The sequence below is a fragment of the Ips typographus genome, linkage group LG12 (assembly GCF_016097725.1).
Source record: "Ips typographus isolate SLU linkage group LG12, UJ_Ityp_2.0, whole genome shotgun sequence".
NCBI lineage: Eukaryota > Metazoa > Arthropoda > Insecta > Coleoptera > Curculionidae > Ips > Ips typographus.
The window spans coordinates 8,615,254-8,629,227 of record NC_138433.1 but is presented as its reverse complement, the minus strand read 5'-3'; the positions used below and the strand labels follow the sequence as shown (position 1 = coordinate 8,629,227).

General features: G+C 40.7%; 2 protein-coding genes across 2 annotated transcripts; one reads left to right on the top strand and one right to left on the bottom strand.

The window, feature by feature from the left end:
- Nucleotides 1–1,183: 1,183 nt before the first annotated feature.
- LOC145736702 (uncharacterized) lies at nt 1,184–2,275 on the bottom strand. The gene is made up of 2 exons (XM_081991118.1): nt 1,385–2,275; nt 1,184–1,331 (listed from the first exon to the last, which is right to left on the bottom strand). Exons 1-2 carry the CDS (start codon nt 2,273–2,275, stop codon nt 1,242–1,244), a joined length of 981 nt encoding a protein of 326 aa, XP_081847244.1. The 3' UTR covers nt 1,184–1,241.
- Nucleotides 2,276–10,726: 8,451 nt separating this feature from the next.
- Nucleotides 10,727–12,223, top strand: LOC145736804 (uncharacterized). The gene is made up of 2 exons (XM_081991230.1): nt 10,727–11,765; nt 11,827–12,223. Exons 1-2 carry the CDS (start codon nt 10,743–10,745, stop codon nt 12,031–12,033), a joined length of 1,230 nt encoding a protein of 409 aa, XP_081847356.1. The 5' UTR covers nt 10,727–10,742; the 3' UTR covers nt 12,034–12,223.
- The last annotated feature ends 1,751 nt before the right edge of the window (nt 12,224–13,974 follow it).

Genomic DNA, 13,974 nt, shown 5'->3' with positions numbered 1-13,974 from the left:
TTTTTTCATCATTTTCAATCCATCATCGAATACCTGGGGAAAAGTGGCAATAAAAAGATGCTTTTAGTTTTGGGATATCTCTTCAATTAAGGTTAGAAATAAATAAAAACATAAAATCAAATTTTCAGTTTTTTTCGGATATCTTCGGAAGCACTCGGAAGATTGAAATTTTTAAAACTGCCTTTGGTTGAGATTTAAATTGCGCAACTTTGCCCCAATTTAAACTTTCTCGTATTTCTTATGGTTTCTGGGATCCCAATGGTGAGGGTCAAATTTGAATTACCCTTTATATTTGATCATCATCAGCATACAAATGATATTTACAGAAAGAAAGGGTATTTGTAAAATTAAAAGTATAAATGCTGTACAATAGAGATCCCAAGATTCTCCCCTGCGGCATTCTACTCAAAACTGTGTAAGTTATCAGAGACCTTATCACCTATTTGAACTGTTTGATGTCTATCAACAAGGAAAGATGCAAGAAGAGACAATGCTCTTTCTCCAAACCCTATAAATTTTAAAATTGCAATCATAGATTTATGATCTATTATGCCGAATGCTCTAGTATAATCCAGCAGTATGAGAACAGTAGCTAAATTTTTATCCTGAGCATCAACAGTGTCGTCCACTATATCAGACAACGCGGTAGTACACCAGTAACTTTTACGAAAATCAGATGGCTTAGGGGGTATTACTTAGGGGTATTACACCACAAGTTGTCAGAAACGCAGCTATTTGGTAATACATCGCTTTTTCAAGAATTTTTGAAAATACTGGTAGTATTGATATCGACCTCAAGTCACTCATTTCTGTTGGATTATTTTTCTTTGGTAGAGGAATAACCTTAGCGTGTTTCCAATTTTTTGGAAAGTACGATTTCTTTAAACAAGAATTTATACTGTGTGTTAAGAAGGGTAATATTGTGGGACAACAGAAGTTTATAAGGGTGATATTCAAGTCATCTGTTCCAACCGATTTTGATTTAAGTGAAAACAAAACTCAAAGTCGATCTCCACAAAATATTTATTAAGTTCAAAAGGAAAGGAATGACACGCAGTCGTCTCCACAATACTTTATTTCGACCTTCAAAGGGTAAGGTCTGCTCTACTAGTTTCGGACACGGTTAGGTTAGGTTAGGTTAACACGGTGGTCCGGGGTGGAACCCACATAGGGCAGGGCAGTGACAGAGTAAGTGGACCATCGTCTCTTCCTCCTCCTCATCTCGACAGCTTCTGCAGAAGTCATTTTGTTCTAGGATTCCCATACGTGCAGCATGGCATCCTCCAAGCCAGTGTCCAGTAATGGCCGCAATCGCGTTTCCAATGGAGTTTCTGGAAAGAGATAAAATATCTTTAGTGCGTCGCAGGTTAAGCTCCGGCCATACCTGTCTTGACGAGGTGCAAGAACGCTCCTCCCGCCACCTAAGGTTGGTTAGGCGGAGTATTTCCTTCCGGAGGAGCGACCTTCGTTCAGCGATAGGTGCCCCTGGTATAGTATTAGCGGATATAGCCGCGAGCTTTGTACCAGCTCTTGCTAATTCGTCCGCCATGCAGTTGCCTGTTATGTCCCTGTGTCCGGGTACCCATACAACATTGACTCTTACTTTAGTCGCCAGCTCATTTAAGGCTTCCCGGCATTGTATAGCCGCCTTTGAGGTCAGGTAGACCGAGTTTAGAGACTTGATGACAGCTTGGCTGTCACTTAGAATAGATATTTCCTTAGACTCAAGTCCACTTTGAAGTACCCATTTGGCTGCTTCATTTATAGCTACCATTTCTGCCTGGAAAACACTACAGTATTCCGGCAACCGAAATGATAGATTGAGAGGTGGGGACTCTGAGAAGACTCCACTTCCTACTCTCCCCTCTAGTTTTGAGCCATCTGTATAAAAAAGCGTCCCATTTGGCTTAACTAAGTTCGCCGTCCATTTTTCTCTGGACGGAATGTCCACTGCGAAATTGCGGTCGAACATCGGGGTGGGTTTCGTGTAGTCTGTGTTTATTAAGGTGAGATTAAATTCTTTCAGAATCTTGGAGTGGCCGTAGTTTACTTTAGGCCATCGTGAGACTGCATTGAGCCTGAGAGCAGCGCTGGCTGCGCACTCCTTTCCATATAGGTCTAATGGAGTTAGATGTAAGATCATTTCCAGGGCTTTTGTCGGGGTTGTCTTAAGACACCCCGTCGTGAGAACGGCAGCTAGTCGCTGTACTTTTCCCACCCTTTTTCGGTTAACCTCCTTGCATAGGGCTGGCCACCATACTAATGATCCATACATAAGTGTGGGTCTTACGACCGTCGTGTATAACCAATGAACAATGCTGGGTCTCAGCCCCCATTGTTTGCCAATGGTTCTTCTGCAGGTGTATATTAGTGTAAATATAAATGTAACAGATACACCCCTGTATCGACGATGCTCAACGTCTTGAACATTTTATCTGTTAAACAAGGGATTATGTTTGATGTTTATGTTTTTATATTTAAGATTAAAAATGGAATGATACCGCCATACATTTGCGATAGGATAAAAGTTTTTAAAGATGTACACCAATACAATACGAGAAACTGTTTTGATTTTATATTGAGTGATAAGTGTAAGAGCAGCCAAATGTTCAATTCTATTTTGTATGGTGGATTACAGGAATACAACAAGTTACCCAATGTGATTAAAGAGTGTGATATGGAAGTTTTTATGGGTCTAATTAGAAAACATGTTTTAGGATAGGTTATTTGTCGAATTATTAATTACTGTTTGTATTTTATTTTTATCTATTTTAACTTTGTGTGATTTGTTTTTATTTTTAATGTTTATTCCATGTAGCTTTTTATGCTAAATAAATATTATATTATTATTATTATTAAAAACTTGACCTGCTGCAGATATGTTCTATATGTTTGTTGAGACGAGTTACTCATTTTTTCTTTGTTTATTGGGTCTTCTGTCTCACACAAAAAAGGTTGGTTGGGAAAATGGAATTTCGCACTGCACCTGCTGCATTCTCAATCCTTGATGTATCTGTTGACACTGCATTCTTCTCCTCCTGATCAGCCTACGCCTACGCCCCAAAGTTAAGAAAACCGCTAATCCACCCGAATCCCAATATATTTACCCTATTACTACAGTTCAGAAGTGGGATTCGAGCAAGAACGAGAATTTGAGGAAAACCAAGCACGAAGACACGAGGTACTTTTACTATGTCTTCTGAAGATTCACCGCATAAGGCCCCACAGGTGTTGGGTTGTAATCAGCAACAGAGTAATAACTTTGAACGTTTTATTTTATGATAGGAAAATTAAATTAGACAGCCCGAAAAATTACACAACATCAACTTCAAACAAAACGGACTTGTACCATATTACAAAAAGGTAATTTTACCTTTTTACAAACTAGACATAATTTTAACTCGTCTTATTTAAGATTAGTTATAACAAATTCTAACACCCTCTCCTAATCCTAAATAAGAATACTTATTATCTATTACAAGTACAAACAGATAAATCTAATCCAACATCGTATTACATTTAAAATTTTGAAATTTCACTTTATCTAAAGGTTTGGTTAAACTATCTGCAAGCTGCTCACTACTCGGACAATAAAACAATTTAACAATACCTTCAGATACCTTCTCATTAATAAAATGATACCGGACATCAATGTGCTTGCTGCGTTTGTTAAACTGTCCATTTTTAATTATAGTAATAGCACTTTGATTATCAACATGTAGATTTATATTGTTACGGTTTGGGCCTACTATACTCGAGTCAGATTGAAACCGATGCGCCGCAATATCTGGCCGGGCGCGTATTAAAGTAGGCCACAGTTAGAAAGCGCTACCTGGAATATTCTTGAATGGTCAAGGCAACCCGCGAAGCGTTTCGCGGTCATTCTAGAACGTGGTTTGTGAATATAAAAGAAGCGGCGTCGACGAGAGTTAGTAGATTAGTGGAGTAGTGAATTTGAGAACGCGGTAAAGTTTAAATAGTGAAATAGTTGTGGAATTGTAGTAGTGTTTTTAATAGCTGAGTTAATTATTGTACGGAGTGTTTTGAAGTGTAAATAAAGTTATTAATTGTTGAGTTAAACTGACTTTGTGTGAACCCACGGGAAAATCGTAACAATATTTATATTTACTCCCAAAAGCTCACCTATAACTGACTTTAAAAACAAAGCTTCTTTAATACACTCTGCAGCAGCTATATACTCTGCTTCAGTACTGGAAAGTGATACTATAGGTTGGCGTTTAGAACACCATGCCACAGGACCACCACAAAATTTTATGATATACCCTGTAGTGCTTTTCCTTGAGTATATATATCCTGCAAAATCTGAGTCACTATAAGCTAACAAATTTAAATCCTCACTATGACTTGTATATTGAATGCCCAAATTGATTGTTGAAACTAAATAACGCAAAATTCTTTTAATATTTCCTACGTCACGTTCTGAGGGTTTATCTAATTTCCTACTACAATATCCTACCGCATAAGATATGTCTGGCCTAGTTTTATTTGAAACATATAGTAATGTACCTACTAATTCTCTGTAAGGAAAAACTTTGTTCAAACAAGTATCATCAGTACTTGGATTATAAATCATAGGAGTACTAACTGGTTTCAGGTTTTCCAAACCAAAATCATCCAAGATTTCTGATATGTACTTACTTTGAGAAAGTTTAATAGAATCTTTGCCTTTGCAAATCTCAATACCTAAAAAGGAAGTTGGATTTTTACAGGACACTATCTCAAAATTAGTTGTTAATTTCTGAATCAAAATATTAATCTGTTCCTCATCATTTCCTAAAATTAGACCATCATCTACGTAAATCGCTAGAAATAAGGTAGAGGATTCATTTTTGAATATACATTGTTCACTTTTAAAGTGTATCAAACCAATTGATTTTAAAACAGAAGTAAAATGTTCATTCCACCTCATTGGACTTTGTTTAAGCCCATAAAATGCTTTTTTTAACAAACAGATTTTATTTTCACAATTTTATCTTTTAATTCGCTATGCAAAAAGGCCGTTTTGACATCGAATTTCCTAATTATTAAACTATTTTTAGCAGCTAAAGCAATCAAAATTCTTAACGGAGCTGTACTTATGACTGGACTAAACGTTTCCGTATAATCTATTCCCTGTTCTTGCTCAAATCCCCTAATTACTAGTCTAGCTTTATATTTATTATTTTCTTTAATTCGAAAAACCCATTTACTACTTAAAATCTTCTTACTTTTAGCCGCCTCTCTGTCCACATACATCTAAGTTTGATTTTTCTCTAATGACTCCTTCTCTTCATTTATTGCTTCAACCCATTTGTGCTTTTCAACCCCATTTATAGCTTCGTTTAATCGTTGAGGCTTCTTGATGATTCTTCCACTTCTTGTTTGAACATTATTTTCGATTTCTTCTTCGACATCAGAAACTTCTTCATTAGGTACATTTTCATTGCAGATTTCATCCATGACATTTTCAGGTAAATTTACATCTGAAGCAGGTTCCAGATGTTCAATCTCTTTATTTAGATTATCTTCCAGAAACACGTTTTTTTTAGTTGTGTTAAATTCTGGTCTAACCACTGGTTCTTTAAAGATAACATCTCTGGAAGTTACGATTTTTCTATTTTTATTGTCCCACAGGCGATAACTTCCTAAAGAGTATCCAACAAAAATGTACTCATCACAACGATAATCAAGCTTCTTCGTTGGTCCCAGTCTTTTCGCATAAACTATGCATCCAAAGATTTGTAAATTTGTTAAATCAGGTTTTTTTCCATTCCACATTTCAATAGGAGTTTTATCAATAGTACTTGAAGGACTTCTATTTAACAAATAAGTTGCAGTGTATACAGCTTCACCCCAGAAAGCCTTGTCCAAGTTTGCCTCAAATATAAGAGCTCTAGCCTTTTCCATTATGGTTCGATTTAGCCTCTCAGATCGACCATTTTGCTGAGAAGAGTAGGGCCACTGTATAGTCTACAACTATACCTTTAGCTTTGCACCAATCCATGAAGTTTGGATTTTTATTTTCTCCTCCATTATCGCACCGTATTTTTGAGACTTTTAAATTTTGACAAGCTTCCACTTCGTGTATGTAGTTTTTAAGATTTTCAGCTGATTCACTCTTATGTCTCATTAGGTAAACTTGAGTGTAATGAGTGAAATCATCCATTATTGTCAAGAAATACCTATTGCCATCCCAGGTTTCTGGTTCAATTGGACCACACACTTCACTATGTATCAGTTCTAATGGTCTTGTGGCTCTGGTCCTAGTGCTGTTAAAGGGTTTACGAGTTTGCTTAGACTGTAAGCAAACTACACAATCCTTTATTATATATATATTATTACACATTCTACAGTATTTAAAATCATGCCCTTTGAAAAATCTTGTAGTTTTTTCATACTACCACTAAGGGCCTAATTTTTTATGCCACAAAACATTTTGATCCTTTCTTTCTGTCATTAAAAATTTTTCTTCAGTTGACAACTTAATACAATAAAGTCCACTACTGTCCTTTTGACCTTGCAACACTGGTAGTTTATTTTTAGAAACGACCCCATTGTTTTTTGTAAATATTACTTCACCACCATTTTCAGTAATTTTATTGACCGATAATAAGTTTTTGCTTAACTCCGGAACATACAACATATTTTCAAGAACACATTGATCTGTTTCAATGAATCCTTTACCCTCTGATGTTATAGATGAATTCTTCTTGGCTACTAAAACATCTGAACAATCTGCTTGTAATGAAGTGAACAGATATTTATTGCTTGTCATATGCGATGAAGCTCCAGAGTCAATGAAGAAAGTTGCTGTATTTGATTCTAAATCCATATCTTCACATAGAAAAGCTATTTTGCTTTGAGTTTCCTGTCGACTTTGATCTTGGCTTTGTCTGTTTCGGAAGTAACAATTGCTTTCTATATGATTTGTTTTTTTACATATTTTACATGACCTTTTGTCACAATAACGAGCAATATGTCCTTCCTTGCCACATTTAAAACATTTTCCTCCAAATCTTGTTTTATTCTTATTTACTGGTTGTTGTAGCTGAGCTTTAAAAACCATACCTTCGGGTTCGCATTGTTTCTTCTGTCTTTCTTCTTCTCCAATCAGTCTGTTTGAGAGATTTTCAAGGGTTTTATCACCTTGTGAAGTGGATTCCCAAGCCGTAGCAAAATTTCTAAACTGATCAGGTAATGTTGCAAGTATTTTAGATACCAACATACTGTCTGGGATATCTTGTCCAAGTACTCTCAGCCTACATGCCAAGTTTTCAATTTTGCTAATGTGCATTAAAATGTCACTTCCAAAATTGTTGCATCCAATAACATTTTTCGTCTTCTGTTTGTTAATTGTTTCTCATATATGTTTTTAAGCTTGTCGTACATTTCTTTAGAACTTTTACAGTTAAAAATATGCATTAGTTGCTTCTTATCTATGACTGTTATTATTATTTTCTGAGCTCGGGCGTCTTTCCTTTCAAAATCTGCTTTTTCCTTATCATCTGCCAGATCTTCCATTTTCTTTATTCCTGACACAATTTCCCATAATCCATGTGCCTTAAACAGGATTGTGACTTGAAATTTCCAAATTTGATATGTTTCACTATTTGTTAATCTCTCAATCTGAGAAACGTCTTCCTCCGTCATTTTAGTTTTTAATTTTATGCCTTTATGACCACGACCAAACACCAGGTCCAAATTTTATTTTTACTGAAGACCTCTGTAACACTATCTTCAAAATCACTTCCGCAGCTTAACGAACTCTGGGCCCATAACCTGTTGGGTTGTAATCAGCAACAGAGTAATAACTTTGAACGTTTTATTTTATGATAGGAAAATTAAATTAGACAGCCCGAAAAATTACACAACATCAACTTCAAACAAAACTAACTTGTACCATATTACAAAAAGGTAATTTTACCTTTTTACAAACTAGACATAATTTTAACTCGTCTTATTTAAGATTAGTTATAACAAATTCTAACAACAGGAGCCTTCTGGAAATGCCGGAGCAGTGTTAATAGACGACATTGTACAGGCAACAGTTAGAGCCATGATTAGTTATGAAGAAATCAGGGCTAGTAGAGGCCAAGTTAACCTTGAAGGACAGGGAAATCCCGAGCAACAAGCAAATGAAGGAAGGAAAAGGTACTCGAACGCTGAAATAGCTATGTTACTACCGGAATTTAGTGGACAAGGCCAAGATATTGAAACCTGGTTACAACGTGTGGAAACTGTGGAGTTAACTTATGAAGTCCCGCCCAAGGTGTGTCTGATGACCTTAATGGTTGTTGGGAAGTTTACAGATCAAGCCAAGACGTGGTACCATTCAAAGCCAGAATACGTACTGTTAGACTGGCAAGGCCTAAAATATGAGATGAGAAGAATGTTTAACTTTAAACATTTTAGGGATTTTTGATGGGTCTGTTATGATTAATAATTTGGATATTCCCATAATTTTTCATGTTGTCAGTGACGATACAATGTCACAACCTGCGATTATTGGTCGTGATTTCACATCTCTAGAAAACTTTCAAATTACTTTAGGTAGAAATGTTATGGTTGAGTACATTTCTAATGGAAAATCTTCAGAATTGTCTGAATCACTTAATCTTGACCAAGCTTTAGATAATTTTGAGCAAGAGCTACTTTTAATTGATTATGACGTTAATCTTGGTGATTCCTTGAAAATAAACCCAAATTTACCTTCTGATGTTATTCACACTGTAGAAACTCAGTTTTTAAATGAATATTTACAGGCTCCCAGACCTGAGAGACCCAATGTTGCTTTTGAAATGCGAATTGGTTTAAAAAATGATCAACCTGTTTCTTGTAGACCTAGGAATGTTACTCCGTGTGCTGCATATTTTCCAATATATCAGGGACCAACGACAAGAATTTGTCGTTAAATTTATTTGCTATAACACAAGGATCACCCGCTATATCAGTCTCAAGCCAACACTGAGTTTTCCCCAATATCTCATTACAAATTGACCACATACATTTATTTTTATTGTCAGAAGATTCTATTTGTTTTTTATAACTATCCGCTCTTGATGTTAATAAAATGTTGTCATATTCCTTTTTTTACAGTGATATACTGAGGTTTAAATCTTATATCATGTCTTGACAGCTGAAGTAGCAAATCTAGCTTGCACTCATTTAATTCATCCGATTTGTAGAATGTTTTGCACTTATTTCTGCTTTTATTTGTTACTAATTTCTGAGGAAAACATTGATTAAACAGGATTGTAAATTCCGACAAAAATAAGTTCCATTGCTCATCGATGGTTTTGTAACGAAGTTACTAATTTTTCGCTGATTTAGTTAAAATACGCGTGACCTTCACTGCTGGGTGCTAGACCGAGGCCGTCGTGGCGTCGATTCTATCGGGACCGTCCGGGGCCGTTCGAAATGGTTCGGTGGGCGCTGAGAGTGGGTACCGCCACTAACAGCCCCCACCGTGGGATTTGTGTATAAAAGAAGGCCCCGAGCCGGAAAATAGGGATTCTTCGATCATCAAAAGATCGAAACCAGCCAGCTAAGCCGATCCGTGCCGACCGTTATCTCTTATCTCCGCGAATTTGTAAGTAAAAAATAGACACATACCGACCGTCCGGTATTTGTTCTGTTTGCTGTTTAAAACCCGTACCGTTAACTATAGTTATTTTAATAGACTGTAAATTGGGGCATTTTTAGTATTTTCCCGGGGTTTCCGTTTGGGGGATTTTCAGTATTTCTCCGGGGATTTTCATTTGGGGCATTTGCTATATTTGTCCGGGGATTTTTCATTTGGGGCATTCACTAAATTTGTCCGGGGATTTTCATTTGAGGCATTTGCTATATTTTTCCGGGGTTTTCCGTTAGAGGGTATTTCTGGTGAAACGGCGCCGGCTTCAGTTACTTTGTTTGTGAAACAGTCAGGTAATCCTTCTGGTCCTGTTCCTGTTTGTTGAACACCGGGGAAACGGTGTAGCAAGCGGGAACGGTGAAACCTGTGACTCGTTTGCTTAGCTCCGGGGAAACGGAGCAGTAAACGGGTTTGGGGATACTGGAGGGATTAGCGGCTGTGTGACTGGCAACGCCACGAGACTTCAAACCTCTGTTGCATGCTTGGGGAAACAGTGTGCAACGGAGGCTCTATTTGTCGAACCCCGGGGAATCGGGGAGAGGCACCTAGAAGTTAGGTCGAGTGACGGGAACACCGCTGGTCACGTAATTGGGCCTCATTGGGTTTTGGAACGAATTCCGGCGCCGAATAGTCAGTTTTACATAACCGTACCGTACCGCCGTTCTTTCACCGTGTCACAGTCAGTTTTAATCTACCGTAGTCAGGCTAATCAGTAGTGAAGGGTCCGTAGGTAGTTTTCATTATCGTTACACGCTTTCCCCGTACCACCGTATAAGGTAATTTCCGTTTCATTGGGTATTCGTTACCGTGAGTATTTACTGTAAGTATTGAGAGCCGTAATACAGTGCAATTAGTGAAAACAGTTGTTTTAATTTTGTTTTCTTCCCGAACCCTTTGGAACTTTTCTCCAGCTGTCTAAAGGCTACCCAGGTACCGCAAAGTGGACCTTCAGCCACTATAAATAACGAAGGTGGCGCCCGAGGCAACGTAACCGAAGAAAACCGCGAGAAAAGCGCTACAAATTTGGCGCCCGAGCAGGGACCGATTTTTTTTTTTCCCCTTTATTATAGACTGTTTTCTTTTGCCGGTTTTCTTTAGCTGAAGAGAAATGGACGAGGAAGGCTACAGCGGAGACAGGGCCGCTGGTGGAGTGACCGAGGGTCGAGACAGCGACAACATGGAGTTGTCAGTAGTACCGGGACCGACTGACGTGAGGGTGAGTTGGATTTACGGGTTGAAAAAGGAAGAGTTGCAGGGTCAACTCAGTAAGTTTTGCCTGGATGTGACTGGGACCGTGGAAATGTTGCGTAGACGACTGGTGCGTTACATGCGTGAGGGTGTGGCAACACCGTCCCCACACTTGCAACAGTTTGCGTTTCCTGCAGTACCGGTTGTTGGGTTTCCAAACCACCCACTGTCACCGCCAACCACTACCGCCGTAACGTCGACGACCACCCGGTATTTTACGACTGTTACAGGTACTTCTGTGGTGACAACGCCTCCTGTCACTATGACAGGCTTGCCAGCCGTCACGTTTGCCCTGCCGCCGACCGTTCACTCACCGCCCGCCGTTTCTGGATCCCCGTTTACCACCGTACCGCCGCCGACTGCCCATGTGCAAGTACACAACTGGAAAGTGTACTTTGATGGCCGAAACGACCCCGTTGCATTTGTGGAGCGTGTCCAAGAGCTCTGTGACGCTCAAGGCATTTCCATGGACGTTTTATTGCCACATATGCCTGATTTGTTACAGGGTGAGGCCGCTTTGTGGTTCCGTAACAACAGAGGAAGTTGGCGATCCTGGGGGCAGTTTCTGGCTGATTTTCGCAGCTTCTACTTCCCCATAAATTATGCCGAAGATTTGGAGCTGGAAATCAGTCGGCGACGTCAGCGACCGAATGAATCGGCTGGTGCGTATATAACTGAGCTGCAGACGTTAATCCGCCGTCATGGGGGAATTAGCCCGGAAGAAGAGCTGAGGTGGCTCTATCGTAATTTGTTGCCGGAGTACCGACAACAAATCCGTCGGGGCGATTTTTCGGATCGCACCAGCTTTGCCCGATCGGTTCGAGAAACCGAACTATTGTTCAAGGAGCTGCACTCACCGCCGCCGCCTATAATTCCCGCCTCCGTACCGTCGTCACGGCCTTTCTCAGGGCCCCGAAATTTTACTAACACCCGTCAATTTACAGAAAATCAAGCAAACCGGACAATTAGGCCAACGACAGTGCCGCCAGCTAGACCATCCACTGGGACCGAAGAACGAGCCGGACCAAGCCAACAGGCTACGGATAACGGCCCTCAATGCTGGAACTGCGGTCAAAAAGGCCATTACCGTTCGGCCTGCAGAAACCAGGCAAGGCTGTTTTGCTCCCGTTGTGGCAAGGCCGGTGTATTGAGCCGGGATTGCACCTGCCGGACGGGAAACTAGATCGGTGTTGCATTGCAGCAAGGTCCGTCCAGCACCGTCAAACCGAAACCTTGCCTGTCCGTACAAAAGAAGATTGCCGTCCGCACCTGCCTGTTACAATTTTAGAAACACCGTTTAGGGCATTAATAGATACCGGAGCAGCTCATTCTTTCATAGGTGACGCCGTTAGGGAGTTGTGTGTTGCTAAGACGTTCGCAACAGATCACCCCGCACACCAGTTCCGCTCAAGTTGCTAGTGGAGGCGTGGTCAAGATCACCGAAGCTTTCCGGCTTACCGTCTCTATTAATGATCTTAGTTTGCAGGCAGATCTGAGCTATTTGCCAAATCTCACTTCCGACGTTGTGTTTGGCATGGATTTGTTAAAACAACATGCTTTTCAGATTGATCTAAGCACCAGTCAGGTTACCGTGGTACCGCTGCCTCTTCCATGCAGTCCGTTGGGTCTTACCGCACCGCCGAAACTGTTGCTAACCGCCGATGAAGAAGACCGACTTCAGAACTTTTTGGCCGCCGAACTACCCGGTTTTGAGTCAATAGAGGGCACAACACCGCTGATTTACCACCACATTAACTTGACGCAAAGCGACCCCATAAAACAAAGATACCACCCCCGCAATCCGAAAATGCAGGAAGTGATCAACACAGAGGTTGATCGGATGCTGGAAGAGGGCGTTATTGAGCCTTCCATGAGCCCTTGGAGCTCGCCGGTGGTGATTGTCAAGAAAAAGGATGGTAAGCACCGGTTCTGTATCGATTTTCAGAAAGTGAACTCTGTGTCTCGTCCGGATGCGTACCCGTTGCCGTTTATCAACGCAATACTAGACAAGCTGCGCAGAGCCAGATACATTTCTAGTATAGACTTGAAACAGGGTTATTGGCAAGTACCGTTGACGGAAGAAAGTAAACCGATTACCGCGTTTACCGTACCGGGTAGAGGCCTGTTCCAGTTCCGAGTAATGCCGTTTGGTCTTCATTCCGCCCCCGCCACCTTTCAGCGCCTAATGGACCGTGTGATCGGGCCTGAGTTAGAGCCGTACTGTTTCGCCTATTTAGATGATATAATAGTACTGGGCGAGACATTTAACGAGCATTTACACTTTTTAAAACAGGTGTTTGACCGTCTACGAGCCGCCAACCTGAAACTGAATCCAGAGAAGTGTCAATTCGGGCGCCGGTCGCTCCGATATTTGGGTCACTTTGTCACATCCGAGGGAATCCGCACTGACCCGGAAAAGGTCTCGGCAATACTCAGTTTACCGCCGCCGACTAACGTGAGGGGCGTCCGAAGATTTCTGGGAATTGCATCGTGGTACCGCCGTTTTGTGGAAAATTTCTCACAATTAGCCGCCCCGTTGAACCACCTGTTAAAGAAAAACGTACGCTGGCAGTGGCAGGAAGAACAGCAGGCTGCATTTGAACAGTTAAAAATCCGGCTTACAGAGGCTCCCGTATTAACATGTCCTGACTTTACCAAGCCGTTTATTTTACAGACTGACGCCTCCGACGCTGGGTTAGGGGCAGCTCTAATTCAGCATGACACCGATGGTGACCATGTCATAGCGTACGCCAGCCGTAGTCTGTCCGCCGCCGAAAAGAAGTACTCCGTGACTGAAAAAGAGTGTCTGGCCATAGTTTGGGGCACCGAAAAGATGAGACCGTACTTAGAGGGCTACCGGTTTACCGTAGTGACTGACCACCCGTCGCTCCGCTGGTTACACTCCTTAAAGAGCCCGTCCGGCCGTTTGGCTCGATGGAGTGTGTATTTGCAACAGTTTGACTTCGAAATTAAATACCGTAAGGGAATACTTAATAAGGTAGCCGATGCTTTGTCTAGGAGTCCGGTAGGCAAGCCTTAAGACGATGTGGACCCCGTTTCCGCTCTCGAAGACTTCGTACCTTGTCCTTGGT

What these genes read in the sequence shown, in the direction of transcription:
- LOC145736702 (XM_081991118.1), bottom strand. Translation starts at nt 2,275, where the DNA reads ATGTATGGATCATTAGTATGGTGGCCAGCCCTATGCAAGGAGGTTAAC. An exon ending in CTTGCACCTCGTCAAGACAG is followed by an intron (nt 1,332 to 1,384) that starts GTATGGCCGGAG and finishes ATCTCTTTCCAG; the next exon opens with AAACTCCATTGGAAACGCGA.
- LOC145736804 (XM_081991230.1), top strand. Translation starts at nt 10,743, where the DNA reads ATGGACGAGGAAGGCTACAGCGGAGACAGGGCCGCTGGTGGAGTGACC. An exon ending in CGCCTATAATTCCCGCCTCC is followed by an intron (nt 11,766 to 11,826) that starts GTACCGTCGTCA and finishes GTCAATTTACAG; the next exon opens with AAAATCAAGCAAACCGGACA.